This window comes from Abramis brama, assembly GCF_963993115.1.
Source record: "Abramis brama genome assembly, chromosome: 16".
Classification (NCBI taxonomy): domain Eukaryota; kingdom Metazoa; phylum Chordata; class Actinopteri; order Cypriniformes; family Leuciscidae; genus Abramis; species Abramis brama.
In genome coordinates, this window is record NC_139978.1 from 25,851,861 (window position 1) to 25,871,668 (window position 19,808).

General features: G+C 36.6%; 3 protein-coding genes and 2 long non-coding RNA genes across 5 annotated transcripts; 3 read left to right on the plus strand and 2 right to left on the minus strand.

Moving 5' to 3' along the window:
* Positions 1-346: 346 nt before the first annotated feature.
* Positions 347-5,189, minus strand: fzr1a (fizzy/cell division cycle 20 related 1a). The gene is made up of 14 exons (XM_084138692.1): positions 5,007-5,189; positions 4,217-4,339; positions 3,976-4,107; positions 3,807-3,870; positions 3,144-3,274; positions 2,974-3,053; positions 2,705-2,888; positions 2,512-2,577; positions 2,322-2,424; positions 1,695-1,879; positions 1,375-1,608; positions 1,127-1,231; positions 931-1,023; positions 347-842 (listed from the first exon to the last, which is right to left on the minus strand). The coding sequence occupies exons 2-14, from the start codon at positions 4,283-4,285 to the stop codon at positions 801-803; spliced, it is 1,488 nt and encodes a 495-aa protein (XP_083994818.1). The 5' UTR covers positions 4,286-4,339; positions 5,007-5,189; the 3' UTR covers positions 347-800.
* Positions 5,190-5,879: 690 nt separating this feature from the next.
* Positions 5,880-7,994, plus strand: LOC311066358 (putative nuclease HARBI1). The gene is made up of 2 exons (XM_084087518.1): positions 5,880-6,196; positions 6,509-7,994. Exons 1-2 carry the CDS (start codon positions 6,011-6,013, stop codon positions 7,697-7,699), a joined length of 1,377 nt encoding a protein of 458 aa, XP_083943644.1. The 5' UTR covers positions 5,880-6,010; the 3' UTR covers positions 7,700-7,994.
* Positions 7,995-8,958: 964 nt separating this feature from the next.
* Positions 8,959-14,559, plus strand: dohh (deoxyhypusine hydroxylase/monooxygenase). Its single transcript, XM_084087519.1, has 5 exons — positions 8,959-9,066; positions 9,529-9,879; positions 9,977-10,053; positions 10,736-10,985; positions 14,083-14,559. Exons 2-5 carry the CDS (start codon positions 9,609-9,611, stop codon positions 14,397-14,399), a joined length of 915 nt encoding a protein of 304 aa, XP_083943645.1. The 5' UTR covers positions 8,959-9,066; positions 9,529-9,608; the 3' UTR covers positions 14,400-14,559.
* LOC311066362 lies at positions 10,786-16,482 on the minus strand. Its single transcript, XR_014603065.1, has 4 exons — positions 16,377-16,482; positions 15,008-15,121; positions 13,886-14,402; positions 10,786-11,708 (listed from the first exon to the last, which is right to left on the minus strand). It is a non-coding gene; the product is annotated as an uncharacterized lncRNA (long non-coding RNA).
* Positions 15,117-19,200, plus strand: LOC311066361. Its single transcript, XR_014603064.1, has 4 exons — positions 15,117-15,341; positions 15,418-15,491; positions 16,676-16,729; positions 18,706-19,200. It is a non-coding gene; the product is annotated as an uncharacterized lncRNA (long non-coding RNA).
* The last annotated feature ends 608 nt before the right edge of the window (positions 19,201-19,808 follow it).

Sequence of the window (19,808 nt, forward strand, 5' to 3'; positions counted from 1 at the left end):
AGGAATTTCTAATCCTTTTGTCAGCTGAATCAGTTTGACCTAAACTATTCACTTTAAGTACTCTGAGATTTATTAGGTCAGTAATTCATATATTTAAAAAATGTAACCACCTGTTTGTGGTTCTCTGGTTGGTTACTGGTCACTTTATGCAGGTAAACAAAAAGTATTTTTTTATTTAATATTTTCATGATTTAATTATTTGCTTTTCCTCAACTCTCACACCCAAGTTTGGGAAACTGTTCTAGTATGTGCAAAACGCTTATGGTTTCTGATTCAAACCTTGTAAAGAACATGAATAAATTTGCAAATTCATACTCTATTAACAAATGACAACAAACCGTAAAAAAAATGTTCAGGGTGTTTTATAATGCTCAATATCAATCTTAAGCAACTCAAGTTAAAAACTGAATTTCCTTTCATAAACATTTTTTTTCCACCCTCACAATCAAACGATCACTCATTAGAATGCTTACAAATAATTCCAGAGGAAGCTGTTTCACAATGGCTAATTTTTTTCTTTACACCCTGATTCAATGGCATTGTTTCTGGCTTAAGGCTTGGATAACATACGTCATACATCATAGACATTTCTTTTTAACCAAAAACAATCACATAAAACCATGAACTGAACTGTACACATAAAAGTAAACATAACAATTGAACTTAAAATGAAATATCAGGGGAGACAAAAACAAGTGTTGTGGATGAGACAGCAGTAGATCTTTATGTCTTTTATGTCCAGTCTACTGCATGTGATTGACGACATGTTATTAAGATTCAATCAGTTTTTATCAGCACGATTATCGTATTCTGGTGAACAGGTTTAAAACTGAGACAGATTCCTAAAAGACAAGAGAGAGAAAATTACATTGAGGACATGAACTTGAGGAAAAGCCAATATTGACAATATTTCACCAAAAAATACCATACCTTTGTTGATCGCGTTTTACTAAATACATTCCAAAAGCGTAGAGTTTCATCACCTGCTCCTGTCACTATTGCTTCTCCATCTGGAGACATCGCCTTCAAGATAAAAGAATAGTTTCAGTAAACAGCATTTTCATATTCATTTACAAATAAGTATGTCTAGACATTAAGCAAAACAACAGAGGGAAGCAGTACTTACCAGATAGAGCACCCTATACGAGTGGCCCGTCAATTTGGCTACTTGAGTGAGCGAGGGGTATTTCCACACGAGGATCTGATTCTGAGAGTAACCGTGTGTGCTGACCTGGAGAAGACAAACATTGGACCACTCAATAAGACCCACCATCATACCTATTTGTCTGTATCTACAGCTATTATCCATGTAATAACGAACCAAAACAAACACATCAACAATGAGCATTGATCAGTTGATCAGAGTAAACGTACCAGTTCATTGGTGTGTTTGGACCAGGCCAGGTTGCAGACTTGTGAGCCGGTGTCGATACACTGCAGCGGCTGCGCTGTGAGGGTGTTCCAGAAGCGGATGCAGCGATCTGCCGTTCCCCCTCCGGAGGCCAGCAGCCCGTGCTGGTGAGGAGACCAGGCGATGGCCTTCACTGCGGCCAGGTGCTCGGTGTACTGCTGCATCGGTAACACGCTCGAGTGATTCCACACTAACAGCTGCAGGGATCACAGGATTGTTTTTTAGATCGCAGAGTCCTAAAATCTTTTTTTGTGTTTATTATTCTGTAAGCACAAGCGGTCACCTTGTTGTCATTTCCACCAGAGGCCAGCAGCTGATGGTCAGTGCTCCACTTGAGTCCGCAGACCTCTTGTCTATGACCCTGCAGCCTGCGCTCTGACTGCAGAGGGGGCGTCCTGATATCTCTCTGAAGGATCATCCGGTCCCGGCTGCCCGATGACAGCTGATCTGCATTCCAGGCCAATGCACCTGAGGGCACATTTTTCATAACTGTCAAGTTTTCATAACTGGTTTACCTCGCACATATATTTCAATCACATGATGTGAATAGAACGTGAAGCACATATATTGCAAAAAAATAATTTATTCCTGTGATAGTTAAGTGAATTTTCAGCATCATTACTCCAGTCTTCAGTGTCACATGATCATTCAGAAATCGTACTAATGTGCTGATTTGGTGCTCAAGAAACATTTAGTATAATCAACGTTGAAAATAGTTTTTGTGGAAACCGTACAGTAAATTTTTTGCATCAGCATTTATTTGAATTTAAATATATATATTTGAATATATAATGTAATTTGATCTATTCAATGCATCCTTGCATAAAAGTATTAAATTTAAAAAAAACAATGAATTTCAATTATTTTAGCCTAATTTTGTCCAGGATTTAAAAAAAAAAAAAAATCTTACCAACTCTTGCTGTGTGTCCCTCCAAGGCAAACAGCTTTTTGCCAGCAGTAGCATCCCAAATTTGTACAAAGCCTTTGTGTGTACCCACAGCGACAAGATTACCCTATAAGAGAAGTAGTAGGCCAACTGTTAGACCACAAATTCCAGAAAGCAACTTCCAAAAGTCCAAGTCATAAAGGGTTTAACTCACTCTCTCCGACCAGCCCACAGATGTGACTGAATCTCCCTCCACTGATAGGTCACATAGTCGTGTTACCTGTAGACAAACCAAAGAAAAAAAAGCACAACTTAGACCAAGTGTTCCCTGGATATTTACAGAACATAAATTTGGATAAACATCAAAAGTATGTTAAATGCATAAGAAAAATGTATATCATGCATACTTGACTGGTGCAGGCACTCCAAAGGTAAACACAAGTTCCCAGTCCAACACTAAGTACATTTAAAGAGGACCAGTCTACTAAGTTGAGGTAGAAGTCATCTTGTAGCTCTGGTGCATCTAGCACCTTAAACGGAATCTTGGAAATTTTGCGCGTCGGTTTTCTTGGCGACCGCAGCAGCTTCTGACTATAAACAAAAACAAAGCACGCAATTAAAACAATGCATTTTTACTAATCAATCGCATATTTATCAAGAGAAATATTCAACTTACCTTTTGCTGCTAACAGGGGAGAGGGAGTACGGGGAAACACTGTTATCGTCAGGAGTGGATCTTTTGGCACTGAGCGAATACTAAACATACAAACACAATGTCATTAAAAACACAGATCAAAACACTCAGGTGGCATCAAATGAACAGATTAGAGGATTAAACAGACTTACACTAAAGAGGCTCCTCCTCTCGGGTGTGGAGGGCTGTAGTCTTCTATCTTCTGTCTGAGGATCCAGGACCTTCTCAATCCCAGCCCCAAGCAACTCATTCTTCAGCAGGGCAGAATACGCCAAGCCATCCGCTGCCAGACAACACAGGGAATGAGAGAAATTACAACAAGTTGTATGACATAAAAGGGCCGAGCATCATCCATCAAGAATGAGGTTTATTTAAAGCATAGTCCACCATAATGAAGTTACCATAAGAATTGCACTGTCAATAGCATTGGTCATTGAAAGGAAGCTAAAATATAATATACAATATAAATACTAGATTTAAAAAAAAAAATATTAAAAAAGTATTAAAATTACTTGTAAATCATTTTATTTCTAGCTAAAACAAAAAAAGCAAACAAGTAAAGCTACATAGAAATATATATAAAAAAAACAACAACTAATAATAAATATTATTAATAAAATATGAAATGAGAATTAAAGCAGAATAAAAGCTCCAATATGAATAAATATTATAATAGTATATAAATAATCATAAATGAACAATGCATGGTAACATTTAATGGTCTTTGGTGGTATGAGTATTTTCATAAACTGACATCATGACTGAACAGCTTTATGAAAGCAGGTAAAAATCAATACAGTCCTCTCCGCACTCACCTTTGCCAGTATCTGATGTTGCGTCTTTGGTTTTTTTATTCTGGCTTGGAGACTTCTCGTTTTCCTGTAATAATAATGGTAAATATATACATATGAACTTGACCCTTCACATTCGAATGAAATGATAATCACTTTGCTACATTACTGTTTATTTTTATATTTCACTCACATTTATTCTGTGGAAATTAATGCTCCAGTTAGCTCCAGCTCGAGATGGTATGAACCTGTCACCATGCTTGCTTGGTGATGACAGCGGTGACTCAGGGGTCGGGGTCAGGTGACATATCACATCTTTTACTTTCTGTATACAAAAAAAAGAAAGAAAGATTTAAATTGCATAAAGGAAATGGCATGCAGCACGTCAAAATCAGCCAATTTCAAGTCTGCAATACTGAAGATGATAGACTCACCATGGGGCTGGTGTTGTCATTCTGAACGTTGATCTGCCGCAGTAACCGGCGCTCATAGTCCTGATCCATGGATGTGATTCAGAAGTCTGGGAATGTGGAGATCCGGAGGCACGGAGCCTAAAACTGCATTAATGAAAAGAAAGAAGAAACAAAACGAGAAGGTTATAATGATGGAACTTCAGTTAAAGCTCTACACCTTTTGAGTTAATTTGTTTGCAGAAGGATGTAAGACTCGTCAGCAAATGCCATCTGTTCAATACCGCATAAACAGGTGTTAGAGAACAGCTGCTCAAATCGACCACGTCCAAACAATAGGAACACTGAGACAAGAACATGCTGGACAGTGGACACCAATTCCAAGTGCATGACAATTAATTAAGAGAACCCAAGTCTATCATGTACTCGTTGGGTGGCCTAAGTAAACAATGACAGCCACTTTTACGGCATACATTTTATTTACACAACTGCTGAATAAAAACGTTAAACGCTTATTTTCTAACAGGTAATGTTAAACAAAAGATCGATATAATGCCAAGAAGAAACCACCTAGCTAACGTACTAGATTCCTTTGTCAAAACAGCTAACTATCAACACCAGTGTTGATTTAAGCAGAATCATCTCATCATTATATATCAAATGAACCAAATTAACATAACGTTAGGCATAATCATTTATAAAACAACAGAAGCTGTGGTACTGTCCTGCGCTGATTATTTTCATTTCGGTGTTTCACAATGGATTACTGAGTAGCTTGTTAGGCTAATTTGATCCCACAAGTCATCGGACCTACCTTGACAATGTTACTCGGTGAATTTATAATCCGATCGGCTCGGCCTTAACCAAAACAAAAGCGTCGAGTCAAAACCTTACAAAATAAATGATTTGATAACGATTATAGGATGCGCTGCTCCGATATTGTTAGCAAGTCGACACCGCTGTTGTTATCGATGGCTGCGCAAGGAATCATGGGACTGAGTTAGACGTTGACGTCACGACATTTGAAACAAAACAAAAACGTTGCTATATTTTTAAAAGTGCAAAGATTAAAAAAAAATTCTACAAAAAAAATATATCAAGAATTTGGTTAAAAATCACATACTATATATATTATGGAGAGTTTGTGTGTTGTATTTTTAAATGTTTATTCCAGTGATGTAAAAAAAAGTACTGCGGAGTTGTCAAATATTTTACATTTTGTGTAAGTACCTAGCGAAAATGCATCTGCTGTTTAAATAAAAGAAAAGTTAAACTTATGTGAGCATGATTGATTGGCTTGTTAGTCACATTAGAATAAATGCTACTATTTTTTATTTTTAAATAATTAAGGAAAGATTTGAATCATGATGACTCAAAGTCCACATGAAATTGTAAGAGATTAAAAGGTATTTCCCCCTTGAATATATAATTCAATTATAGTAACAGTTACACATAATCAGTTTTAAACAGAACTCAAATAAAGAACAATAAGTGAACTTTTCCTTTAATCTATATTATACAAATAAAAGGAAAGAGAGAATAGAGGCAAGATATGCTGAAATATCTTAAACAAAAAGGTAAATTCTTTAAATTAAAATGTATTTAAGCTTTAATATTTTCATTTTCCATTGTTAGAAAACAAACTTTTATTTTGACAAGAACGCAGGAGACCGGAAGTTGCCCTCCTTAGCGCACCGTTGTTTATGTCCGTGTTGAGAACACTTGTTGTGCTACTATTTTATTTGATGATGAACAAGCGTCACTAAATAACGAAAACACTCCCCTGTGTAGAGTGTTTATTACTACACGGCGCACAAAATGCCACGTTCATACTTGAAAACGGACGAGGCGAGAGATGCTGCGGAGATGAAATATTTGCTTGCATCCAAAATTAGGCGTCGAAAAGAAGAAATCCATAACTACATATTAGAAAGGAGAGCAGAAGTTCACAAACGAATCAGATATCGAAGGCATCTATTCCAGAATTATCTCAGCACGAGAACGGTAAATGGTCATTTCTGTATTACAAAGCATTTCTAAGACTTTAATCCATAGACGTTTAATTTTATTTTATCAATCAATAAATTCCACTAGAAACAAACCTTGTTGTATTATTTTATTTTAATTTAATACTGTGAAGCTGCTTTGATACAATCTGTATTGTGAAAAGCGCTATACAAATATACTTGATTTGATTTCATTTGATTTAGACGTTATTATTGAAATCACGGACCATGTTGTGCACAGCAATGTGACTAGTTTAAAATCCCAACTGAACCATACCGTACACTCATTTGTTCTGTCCGTGTGCTCTAGTCACCATCACCAGATGAAGAAGATCTGCAACACAGTCATGTCCCAATCCCTTCAGACCCAGACTGGTGGGAGAGAGTCGTGATGACAGAGTTTGGACCAGAAGACTGGCTTGACAAGTTCCACATCACAAGAGACATCTTCCTTCTTCTGAGCAGCAAACTCAAGCCCCAGCTCGAGCAAATGTATATACAACAAACCGGACAGACCATTACACTAGAGAGATGTATCGCCATGGCCTTAATGCGTTTGTCCACCAGCACAGAATATTGTTTCTTAAGCGAACTCTTCGGTGTGCCCATCCCTGTCGTCTGTCAGTGTGTGCGGGAGGTGTGTGAAGCCATCATTTTGTTACTGAAACCCCTCTACATGCAGTTACCTGCAGATCACGAACTAGAAGAAAATGCGGAGCAGTTTAATACTCGGTGGGGTTTTCCTCACTGCATCGGTGTCATCGACTCCCTTCACATCCCTGTTAAATCGCCCGCCACGGACACGCAGGATTGCTGGAACCCGAGAGGTTGGCACTCCGTGGTTCTTCAGGGTGTGGTGAACGCACAAGGTACGTTCTGGGACGTTTGCTCTGGTTTTACAGGCAGCACAGATGACATGACCATCCTGCAGAGCTCAGAGCTGTGGACTATGGCAGAGCAGGGAGGATTCTGCTCTCAGCCACCCAAAGAACTCATGGGTCAGCCGTTGGGATTTCTGCTGCTGGGGGATGCGGGTTACTCGCTTCAGACCTGGCTACTGAAATGTTATCCCTCATCGCTGAATCTAACACATCAACAGCTAACCTTCAACGTCCAATTAAACCACGGCCTTAAAGTCATCGAACATGCCTTCCAGCGGCTTAAAGCACGCTGGCAGTGTCTGCACAACAGAAATGACAGCAACTTAGACTTGGTATCCAAGATGGCTGTAGCTTGCTGTATCTTGCACAATATCTGTAATGTGCATAACAGCCCATTTAAAGAGGAGTGGGTTGAAGCACTGAGTCAGAATGAATGTCCACAGCCCACAGACGTTTCTACGGTCTATATAGATGATCCGAACGCTGAGGCAGTTCGTTCTCTGCTCTGTAGCTATTTTGAGCAGCAACAGATGAGTAAAACACTTGATCGGTCTCCAACAAGCAGCCCGGTTCTGCCTGTACCTGAGCCTCCTCAAGTTGACTGTGCTGGAACAACATAGCTTGCGTATTGACTAATCATTTTATTAGCCTTTTTATAGCTGCCATCTAATATTTGAAAATTAACTTTGATTAGCTGGCGGGAAGCGTCTAAAATGATTGTTTTTAAAGTCAATCTCATATTTTATGACTCTAAGGTGATTTGTTTTATTAACTTTTATAAATGAATGACTTTTAATATGACAAGTTTTATTTGGTGTCTGATGTATTGATATTGTAAATAGTAGATCTATCTAAATGTTGCGATGAAAGATATTTTTATTTCTGTTTTGTTGAAATAAACAATATTGATGGCAATGCATGTTTCAAGTTTTTGAGAATGACTTCAAACCTAAAGATCATTATTTATTCACGTGATGTTGTTCCAACCCATATGACTTCATTTTTAGCCCTTGGAACATCATCACCCGGTTTCACAGATGAGGCTTAAATCTAGTCCCAGACTAAAATGCATGTTCAGCTTGCACTGACATATCTTAAAATACGTCACTGCCGTTGTTTTGTCTCAAGATGCACACCAGTAATGTTTTCTTTTTCTTTTTCTAAAGCACATTTAAAAAAGCTACTTAATGTCCTAATTGAACTGAGGCCTAATCCTGGCTTAATCTAAACCCTGTATGTGAAACCGGGCCAAAAGATGTTTGTGTGTCTCAGTCCACATTGACTCTCCTAGAATTTAAAAGTGCTGCAATTGAATTGAATTCAATAATGTAAATCAGTGGTTCTTACAATTAGGCTGCAGAATGAATAAAATGTATTTTATTATTAATACATTAAAACAATCTAACTTAATTAAAAACAGTTGAGATGTAAACTGAAATCACTTTTTTTTCCCTCTCTCTCTCTCTCTCTATATATATATATGAAGACTTCCGATGCAAAAGCCTCTAAAGACACCTCTGTCAAAAATGAGATTATAATATTGAGTGAATGCTGTCCGCACATAGTATACGTTCATCAAATACTTTAACTTAAAACTCACTAAATCCCAGCCTCAGCCCATTCAGAAATGACTATACTTGGGTAGAAACCTATACAAAGGAGCCTGATAAAAATGTTAATGAAACAAAAACTTTAGACGGACTTAAGAGGCTTTTGCATCTGAAGTCTTTATACATATAGTGTTAGACATTTTCGAGCCAAAAAGGTTGAGAACCAACCACTACTATAAATGTTATATACTCTACTGTTTGTTTACAAATTTAACAGTGGTTTCACTCCAATCCAGTAGGTGGCGGTAGAGTAATTCCAGAACTCACTACTGGAATACACGAGTGAAACAGTTCTTCTCTTTGCGTGCAATGCGTGCTCGGCATGGGGAGGTAGATGGAGAGCACCATATGAGTGAAAAACAACATCTCCGCTTGTAGTAAGTTTAAGATACAAATAATTTAAACATTGTAATGAACCAGATTGTAAACTCGTTTAGCGTCATGCTGTCACTAACACTGTAATGTTTTTAAACCCATCATTCTGCCTGCTACATAACGCTTTTTTCTTTTCATAACACGCTTACACGTAGTTGGTTATTCTGAAATTAAAAAGCACATAAAGGACACATTTCTATCATACACCCCATTTTTCTATTAATATCACTTTCTGAATCTTTCCAAAACAATCTTGAGTAAATCAGATGATGACATCATTATGTCATACCATAAAGGTTTACAAACTCTTCATTCCTAAATATCAGATTTGTTTGCAGCCTATGAAGCTCAAAAAATGCTGTCTAGGTTTGGCAGCTCACAAGGGTTTGAATCATCATATGAGTCATCACATTTAATACTATTAGCAGAATTGAATTAATTTCTTTTATTGCTTTTAAATCTAGGTTCTATACATGTGCTGCTTTCTGAAGTACTCAGTTTAACCTGGTTATAAGGACATCACCCAGACACTGAAAGCTTGCTCATGGCAAATAAGGATATAGCTGCGGTGGGGGGCATTCTTGTCAACCCGAAGCAGGACTTGACAACTCGCTTTAGAGCACTTTTTACTCTCCGCAACCTTGGTGGACCAGAGGCCATTAGATGGATCAGTGAAGCCTTTGTGGATGAATCTGCACTTCTGAAGCATGAGCTGGCGTACTGCCTCGGACAAATGCAAGACGAGCGGGCCATTCCTGTCCTAGAGACGGTCCTGAAAGACACTAATCAAGAGCCAATGGTCAGACATGAAGCAGGTGAGGATTACAGAGAATCATTCTCTTCCTTATTTCTTTTTTTTTTTTTTTTTTGCATAAGTCTCATTCAGTACTTTTGTTATATTTTCAATTCCAGGAGAAGCTTTGGGAGCCATTGGAAATCCCAAAGTCTTAGATTTATTGAAGGAATATGCAGAAGATCCAGTTATTGAGGTACAGTAAACCCATATCACCCATTTATTCACCATTCATTGTTACAGTAACTCTAGAATAGATTTGGGGGGGCGGGGACATATAGTTTAGGGACTAGTTTAGGGACTATTACAGATGGGACTGTAATAGGGACTGTTTAGGGACTATTACAGTATAGTATTGTGATATTTTGCATGGGTATATTGTATCGATACATGGACGCCAACTATCAATCTTTTCATGGCCTCAAATTTGGCTCGGGATTGTGAGTGTTGTGGTATTTTTATTTTTTTTCTGTGAAAGTAACCACATAGTGCCATCTAGAGGCCAAGTTGTATGCTTTTTAAGTAGTTTATGTTGATGGGCAAATTTATGTATCTTCCTAAAACTACAATATACATTTGATTCAGCACAAAATTACATTTCATAACTGGAAATGAGCATAAAGTATTTTGTCACTTTTTGTCACTTTTGACTTAAAACTGCTTAAAACAATATGTATTGTAAAAACAAGTACATTGAATTGAGTGTGCTAACATTTTTATTTGACAACTGTAATTTCTATTAGAAATCATCTAAAATACAAGACTAAAATAGTGTAAAATACCAGGAAGGAAAATATTGAACAAGGAAGGGATGAACGAGATGGATATGAAGATGAGAACAGTCAGACAACTTGCATTCATTCTCTTTTTTTGTAAAGGTGGCAGAAACATGTCAGCTGGCACTACGGAGGCTGGAGTGGCTCATGAATGGTGGGGATAAGACAGCAAAGACGACAGATGAGAACCCCTACTCCTCCGTGGACCCCGCTCCCCCAGCCCCAAGAAAAAGCGCCCCGGAACTGAGGGCGCAGCTCTTAGACGAAAGCCTGTCACTGTTCGATCGCTATAGAGCTATGTTTGCCCTGAGGAATCTTGGGACTGAAGAGGCTGTTCTTGCTCTTGGAGATGGTGAGAAAGATTTTAACTGCACTCAGTCCACACATGATGAAGATGCAATGCTAGGTCACATCAAGAACGTTTGAACAAAAGTTCCCAAAAAATTGAGGTCTGAAAGATTTTTAAATGTTTTTTAAAAATCTCTTATGAAGAAGTCTCTTATGTTCACCACTGATTAGGAATACAATTAAAACAGTAATATTGTGAAATATTGTTGCAATTTAAAGGGTTAGTTCACCCAAAAACCCATAAGACCTTCGTTCATCTTCGGAACACAAATGAAGATCTTTTTGATAAAATCCGAGAGGTTTCTGACCCTCCATAGATGTCATTGCAACTTTCAAGGTAGTTTACAAGGTAGTAAAAAAAAAAAAAAGACTTTATTCAACAATCTCTTCTCTTCCACTATGTCAACAGCATAGGAGAATGACGTGGAAGAGAAGAGATGTTGAACCACTGTAGTCACATGGGTCAGAAACCTCTCAGATTTCATCAAAAAGATCTTCATTTGTGTTCCGAAGATGAACGAAGGTCTTACGGGTTTGGAACGACATGAGGGTGAGTAAGTAATAACAGACATTTCATTTTTGGGTGAATTAACCCTTTAAAATAACTCTTTTCTAGTTTTTTTGCGTTATAAAAGCTGAATTGGCAAAGCTGCATTTTCAGCATCATTACTCCAGTCTTCAGTCACATGATCCCTCAGAAATCATTCTAATGCCCGTTTCACACATACTCCGTTTGCAGTGCGTATGCGATGCATATTTTTTCCGTACCCATGTTAACAGGTTAGAGCTTTCACACTGCTTGCGGTTGCAGTCCGTCGATCCGTTCCAGTTGCGGTGCGTATACAGCAGTGCAGGGATCGTTTCCGCACCGAGTCCATTTCTGCTGTGCCGCGAACGCTGAATTAAAGTGACAGCGCATGTTTCGTGGTCAAAATGAACACAGATTGACCTGAAAATGTAGTAATTTCACCATAAATGTGTTTAATTAAATAAAATGTAGTAATCTCACCATAAATGTATTTAATTAAATACTACTTTTTTTTCACAGTCATCTTTTTACTTTAAGACCAGGGTAAAGCAAGGAAAACTACAATTTACCTCAACAATGCGACATAATGAACAACACTCATCTCATTCGTGGAGGTGGAAAAACAAGTTCTTTATTGTGAATTTAAATGCGCTGTTTTTGTCAATTTTAAGTTTTAATTTAAATGTTTGCGATTTTAATATAAGTACATGGTTAAATCAGGGTTCCCGCGGGGTCTTAAAAAGTCTAAAATTCTGAACTTCAAATTTAAGGCCTTAAAAAGTCTTCAAAACGGCCATATTTTCATCCGCGGTCTTAAATTTAATTTAGTCAGGTCTTAAAAAGTGTTTACCCTCGTTTATTTCCAGAAACGCTGGCCGCAGAAAATTATTATAAAGTAGCAAAAAGTATCGAGTCGTAGCCTACAAAGCGGAGCTCTAGTGCTGGGGTCTCCAACACGTCGCTCGCGGCCTGACTGGAGGTCGCTCGCCAAGAGGCCGTTCACATATCGCGTCTTTTGCGCGCTCAAGTTCGTTCAAATGTAGGCGCGCGGTAAGCGTGCTCATAATAGAAGCGACGCGCTTGTTTTTTCCAGGCGCTGTCTCAGTCAACATCAAGGATGGGGGTGCACCCAAACACTACGGGTGTTTTTCTCTTCTCCGTAAATAAATCTTGTGGCAGAGCTACAGCAAGCGTTTTTCGGTGGTGGAAATCCATTAGCCACTAAAACTTCTTTGTCATTGTGGAGACGCAGGGCATGGTTGCATAGCAACGCCAGACGCCAGACGGGAAAATAGGACCGAATTTTACTATTAATAATAAAAGATAAGCTAAAGTGCATTGTAAATGTCAGTAATTTATCTTTTTGGACTCATTCTTTTTATGAAAAATTATTTAAAGTCTGAAATATTTAGGTTTATCTTTTTATAAAACCTTTTTTTGTCAAACCTTTATTTTAACTTGTACATATATAGTATATGTTAGTATAACATGCACAACACTTTAAAAATGTTAATTTTTAATGGTATTATTTTAATGTTTATGTAAACAAAAAGTGCATATTGATGCTAAATTTATTTGTTATTTGCTGGTTTTCGACATAAAACTTCATTGTGTAGTATTAATACTTTTTGAACAGGATTCTGTGATAACCATGATCATTTTTGTCACTATAATCATGAAATTAAATGTTCATGCCATTTCATCTCTAGTTATTATCAACTATGATCAACTAAAATCAACTAATTATGTGGGGGTTTTTTACAGTATACCGGTAATATGCAAAGTACAATTTTCTATAAAAAAAAAATATATCTGATTCTGTTCTGACACGCGTTGTTGGGTGTGGAGGAAGGTTGCTAATGTGATTTATTTGTAAATTAAATGAATGCTTTTTCAATTACTGAATTCACTGAAATAAAATGAATTCTTTGATTTGAACATTTATTTGGTAATGCGTCGTGTAGGTCTTAAATTTCAATCTTTATGGTCTTAAAATGTCTTAAAAAGGTCTTAAATTTGACTAACTGAAACCTGCAAGAACCCTGTAAATATTTGACTACTTGCTTGAGCAACTTAATATAAGTAGAAGTAATGCATGGAATAATAGGCCTACGTTGTTTAAATTGTTTAAACGTGCATACGTCCATTAAATATGTGTACAAAGAGAATCGCAATGCTGACAAAACTTTTTTTTTTTTATAAAAGTTGCTGCATAATTTCTTGATTTGAAATAAAAATAGTAAGTATGTGTTTGTGGTACAGCCGCGGATCAGCAAACGCAGCATATGTGAAAGCACTACCGCGCGTGCTGCTCCTGCACCGCGTTCGCACTGCAAACGGAGTATGTGTGAAACGGGCGTAATATGCCGATTTACTGCTCAAGAAACCTTAATTATCATCATCAATGTTGAAAACAGTTTAATTTGATACATTTTCTCAGGATTTTTTTGAAGAGAGAACAGCATTTATTTGAAATAGAAATACTTTTTAACATCATTACTGTCACTTTTGATCAATTCATTGCATCTTTGATGGGAAAAAAGTGATAATTTCTTTCAAAAATGTATTTTAGGTCTTCAGTGCAGCAGTGCCTTGTTCCGCCATGAGATCGGTTATGTGTTGGGTCAGATCCAACACGAGGCCAGCATCCCTCAGCTGCGGGCAGCTTTGGAGAAGACGGATGAGAGCGCCATGGTCAGACACGAGTGTGCCGAAGCGCTGGGCTCCATCGGGAAGGAGGCGTGCTTACAGATCCTAGAGTGCTACAGGAAGGACCAGGAGCGGGTGGTGAAGGAGAGTTGTGAGGTGGCGCTGGACATGCTGGAGTATGAGAACAGCTCGCAGTTCCAGTACGCAGACGGACTGCTCAGACTGCAAAGCGCTCAGTGAAACCTTTCACACAAACGTTAATGTTACACAGCCGATCCAAATTTCAAACTGAATGTTTTTCAAATATTTAATAAACACTGGTTTTCAGATACATCTAAAAAAATCCTTCCCTGAAAATGTAGGAAGACCTTTACATAATAAAAGCATTCATTTGACCACATATGCTTGTCTGTGTTGTTCTGTTTTTAAGCTTTAACACTGCGTTATAAATATTTGTGATATCGCTTACTAAGTTTCTTATCTTCAGTAAGGTCATCGTGACTAATGTTAAATCCTCCACTCATGAGCAGGGGTGATTAGCACAGCTAAGAGACATGTATAACAGTATGTTCTGACTAACTAATCCACACAGCGGTCTATCTCATTTAATAAGAGTCTTCTTTAAAAAAGCACATGGAATTAAAATCCAAATGCTCTAATCCATAATTGATCATCCCTCTCTAGCATATTAAACAATTACTGTAAACAAACAGAAATGTGAAGCATTGCACTGATTACTTTTGTATCTATATCAATTTCATATCTGCATAATTCAACTTTAAAGAAGTTGTTGCACAGTTTCATTTAAGTAAACTGCTAATTTATAGCGTGGGTGGAGGGTGACCAACCTGGATTGTTGTGCTCAGCAAAGGCTCTGAAAATGTTTAAGCCTTATTTGAGCTTGGGGGAGGAGAGAAGACCACGTACTGAAGAAAAGGCAGGACCAAGCCACAGGAGAAACACTAAAAGTGACACAAAGCAGAGAAACTTTGCAGTCAGGACAAAACTTGCAAACATGTTACACCCCTTAATGATTGGTATTATCACGGTTAATACATCCATGACCATTGCATACTGGATCTTTATTCTGACAGAAGTCTTTCATAAGAAGACTGACGATGAAACCGGAAAAGTCAACCCTGCTTAGCCAACACACCCTGCGTGTAGTTATGTATAGAGAAGGTTAGGGTGGACTGTCTTTTGTTTCATATATATATATATATATATATATATATATATAATTTTTTTTTTTTTTTAGAAAACTTGGAAAGAAGAAAAAATCTGTACAAATACTACATGACTTCAACTCTCCAAGGACTGGTTTACCTCCAGGTAATATATTCAGTTTTTGAATTCTTTTGTTCTGCACAAAAGTGGAGGACAATATTAATTAAATATCAAAACAGTTTCATATTTTTGTATGTTACCATTTTTCCTGAATGTATTAGCATTTCATTACTGTTTTCTTTTTCTGAAAAATGACACTACCATTAAAAAAAAAGTTGGGGTCGGTAAGATTTTTAAAAATGTTTTTGAAAGAAGTCTCTTATTTGATAATAATAAAAGGAATACAGCAAAACAGTAATATTTACAATTGATATATTTTAAAATGCAATTTATTCATGTGATGACAATCATTACTCCAGGCTTCGGTGTCACATGATCCTTCGGAAATCATTCTAATATGTTGATTTGGTGCTCAAGATTTAAAAAAAATAAAATAAATAAAAATATTATTATTATTATTATTATTAATCAATGTTGAAAATAGTTTGGATTTTCTGGATACAGTGATACTTTTTTCAGGATTCTTTAATGAATAGAAAGCTCAAAAGGATGACATCTATTTGAAATCAATTTAAAACTCTTTGCTGCCACTTTTGTTCAATTTACTAAATAAAAGAATTCCTAATAATAATAAAATCTTACTGACTCCAAACTTAATGTTAAAAGTAAAAGTGAATGTTAGTGAATGTCATGGACAATGTCCTTTTAATTTCATATTAAGTATTTTATTGAAAAAAAAAAAAAAAATCTTCTCAAAATCATTATAAATACATGACTGCTATGGGACATGTTGTTGCAAAGGTAAACGTGTCAATTTAACAATATTGAACTATAATTTTTTTCCCTAGTCATGATCAATTGCCTTTGTCTAGTCCAAACTTTAAGATATGCGTATATATACAAATTTATTTAATAAAAAAATAAACCTACCCCGAGTCCATACCTTTTTGGTGTAATCTGTGTAACAACAACATACTTAACATGACGGAGAGATGAATAATATCAGATCATGTGACTCAGAGGATCAGATCTGTCTGGGTCAGTGGCTCAAACAGAAAAGCTCTTCCTCTGCCTGTCAGTCAGTCAGAGACTCTGAGAGAGTTTGTGCAGCATCAGGCTCTGAGAGAACGCCAACACAGCTGAAATTAGACATGGAACCCTTATTGATCGGCATAATGACTGCCAACACAAGTTTAACTGTTGTGTTCTGGAACTTTATTCTTTCTCAGGTTTTCTGCAAGAAGATCAAGGATGCACCCAAACCTGAGGAAATTGCGGTCTAAGTGAGTAGCATTGATGTTATTAGTCAATGGGCTCACTGTCATGACCTGTTAGATACTGTCCTAAGTTTGGCGTCAATACTTTTACTCCACAAAGACGCATTCAAATGTTACAAAGGATTTATATTATAGATTACCCTATATAGCAGCCCAGCTGTTTTCAATACTGATAATAATAAGAAATGATTCTTGAGCACTAAATCAGCATATTAGAATGATTTCTGAATGATCATGTGAAACTGAAGACTGGCGTAATGATGCTGAAAATTCAGCTTTGCCAAAAAAATAATTTTTTTTAAATATATTAATTGTAAATATATTTCACAATATCACTGTTTTTACTGCATTTTTGATCAAATAAATGCAGCCTTGGTGAGCATAAGACATTCAAAATCTTGTGAATGGGAATGCAGGTTATAGATCCACTTTTGTTACACAGTTGACACCAATTAAGGCTAAAACCTTTAGCAAACAGAAAAGTTTGCTGTCTTACATGTCTGTAAATCACTGCTGAGCTTTTTGGAGTATTAATCACAAAATCTTCAGTTATTTATTCATTTAGCTCTTTGCTCCACCACCTGCTTTATCTCAGACTCAAATGTTGAGTTATCAGTCTACAGTGCGTACAGAATTATTATCACGTTGATTTTCTGATCATATTTTTTTCCCAGGCACATTTTACCAATTCCAAACCACATTAATCTTAATAACTACTACTAATTTTGTATTTAATAATTTATAAGTGATATATAATTGTTCATGAAGGCTGGAAATGAAAAACGCAGTAAGTTTTTGGAGTTAATATTTAGTCCATCGATTCAGGGTAGGAGATGGACTAAAAATGAACTCCCAAAACTTACTGCCAGATTCTGGAAGATGAATTATTCAAACAGTGGTGCAAGAGGTCTTTCAAGAGTCACTCTCAATCTGTCTGTCTATAAAGCCTATGAAACCAGTCTTCATGTATTTTACTACACTTCAGCTTGTGATTCTTGTTAAGTGGGGGTCATTTTTTAGGATTCTTTACCTAACCTAAGTCTCTGAGATCCTGACACCTTGCACTTCTGGAGACTCCAGGTTGCAGTTCTGGAAAATGGCTTGAGACTAAAGGGTTTCTGATGGTTTCACACTTAATTCTTCACCTTAATTATTTTGCAGTCCATTGAGCATTTCACTGTCCAATGGTCCTGCCTTAACTGCAATTTCTAGTATTGCATTAGTATTGCATCCTTCTCATGGGCATTTAATAATTTTTGACTTTTCAGTCTTGAGTTAAATCTCTTTTTTGGCTTATTTTATCTGTAAAAGAAAATGTGCCTAATAATTATGCACACCTGAAAATAAGACATTTTTCATTTCAAGCCTTCATGAACAATTATATATCACTTATAAATGATTAAATACAAAATTAATAGTAGTTATTAAGATTAATGTGGTTTGGAATTGGTCAAATGTGCCTGGAAAAAAACTGATCAGAAAATCAACGTGCCTAATAATTCTGTATTGTCATCCACAGGAAATATTACTAATCATGACACAGTACATTTTTGTTTTAGTATAACCTTTAATTGGTGTAAAATGCCATTTAATCGCTCTTAAAACACACACACGCTCAATTAAATTAAATTCACATTTATTTGTAGCACTTTTCACAATACATATCGCTTCAAAGCAGCTTCACAGAAAATGCAACCCACTCCTTCTTGAGAGTGCATCTCAGACAGGATTAGGTGGATTACAGAATAGCTAACCCTTGATTAAAAGCTTTCACCTTCATGAAAGGCAGCTGCCATTACCAGCAATGGAATATCAGAGTCAGCGAGACATCAGCCAAAGGATTAAACTGGGATTGAGATAATCATATCAGGCTATATCACACAGTCACAGCACATTCACTGGCCTTTACAATAGTATAATGAACTCTGGTCTTATTAGCTCATATCTGCATCTGAAGACATAACATTTATTTCTCCACACAGACTGAAGCCTTGATTGTGACCCTGACAATGAAGAGGAAGAGGAAGAACCAAAGTCTTTGGGAGGGAAGAAAGGAGGGATGAGGAAGACAATATAAGATAAAAGGAGGAACCGACTACATTTGACCCAGAAGTGGACGGACAGAAATTCTGCCAGGATTTAAATCCATGTATTTGACTGATGAGGTTAAAAAGGTGTCACTGAATTCATTTATGAACAGTCCTCTCTATCTATCTTTCTCTCATCTATTAGTCTGTCTCCACAAGCCCCAAATCTCTTGTTCAACCTCCATAGTTAACAAAATGTAATCTTTCTTTGTAAGCGCTGCTCATTTCCACCTGTTGTAATTTACCAAAAAATACAAATCTTCTGATGTGCTTTGAAGTCTGACTCTGTAGGTTTATTATTATTATATATTTTGCTAGATTTAGCCAAATAGATGTCAATATCTATCTGTCTCATTCCCTTAATAATAAATGAATACAACATAGAGAGTACTCGGCTGTTTACATGGCATTTGTCATCCTCTCTGATGTGGATTAGCATGATTAGCATGATTAGCATGTGCTGCTTCAACACAGACAGAGGGTGCTGTGTACTCACCATACAGGACATAACATTTGTTCTCTAAAGTTTATGAAGTACAAATCTTTTTTTTAAGCGTACATCCTGTACTGTGATCCATGTGACCATATGTTTGGGCTTGCTTGCTTATAGTTGTTGCTACTTGATCTAACCAAATACTTTGGTTGGTGTAATATAACGATTTCAGGCTGATTCAGACATTTTAAGATAATAAGATAATATTTATTCAGAAAAATAAAAGAATATTTAACTTTAATTACACCAATTAATTTAGACGTAACCATTTCAATATTTTTTTTATATGGCATTTAAGACCAGTCTGTTTTAACAGAAACCTATATGTTTTAGAAATGTAGCAGATTTCTTAAGCAATGACGATAATTCATTTTCTGAACCGAACCGAATCTGAATTGTAACATGGCAAAGTTACAATTTCGTTTTCATTGACGTCATTGGTTCCACTGTACTTTAGAATATACCAACAGGTGTTGAGACGTAGACATGGAATAGAAAAAAGACT

What these genes read in the sequence shown, in the direction of transcription:
- fzr1a (XM_084138692.1), bottom strand. Translation starts at nt 4,285, where the DNA reads ATGGATCAGGACTATGAGCGCCGGTTACTGCGGCAGATCAACGTTCAG. An exon ending in GGGACACACAGCAAGAGTTG is followed by an intron (nt 1,880 to 2,321) that starts GTAAGATTTTTT and finishes ATGTGCCCTCAG; the next exon opens with GTGCATTGGCCTGGAATGCA. An exon ending in CCAAACACACCAATGAACTG is followed by an intron (nt 1,232 to 1,374) that starts GTACGTTTACTC and finishes TGTCTTCTCCAG; the next exon opens with GTCAGCACACACGGTTACTC.
- dohh (XM_084087519.1), top strand. Translation starts at nt 9,609, where the DNA reads ATGGCAAATAAGGATATAGCTGCGGTGGGGGGCATTCTTGTCAACCCG. An exon ending in CAGAAGATCCAGTTATTGAG is followed by an intron (nt 10,054 to 10,735) that starts GTACAGTAAACC and finishes TTTTTTGTAAAG; the next exon opens with GTGGCAGAAACATGTCAGCT. An exon ending in TGTTCTTGCTCTTGGAGATG is followed by an intron (nt 10,986 to 14,082) that starts GTGAGAAAGATT and finishes AATGTATTTTAG; the next exon opens with GTCTTCAGTGCAGCAGTGCC.
- LOC311066358 (XM_084087518.1), top strand. Translation starts at nt 6,011, where the DNA reads ATGCCACGTTCATACTTGAAAACGGACGAGGCGAGAGATGCTGCGGAG. An exon ending in ATTATCTCAGCACGAGAACG is followed by an intron (nt 6,197 to 6,508) that starts GTAAATGGTCAT and finishes CGTGTGCTCTAG; the next exon opens with TCACCATCACCAGATGAAGA.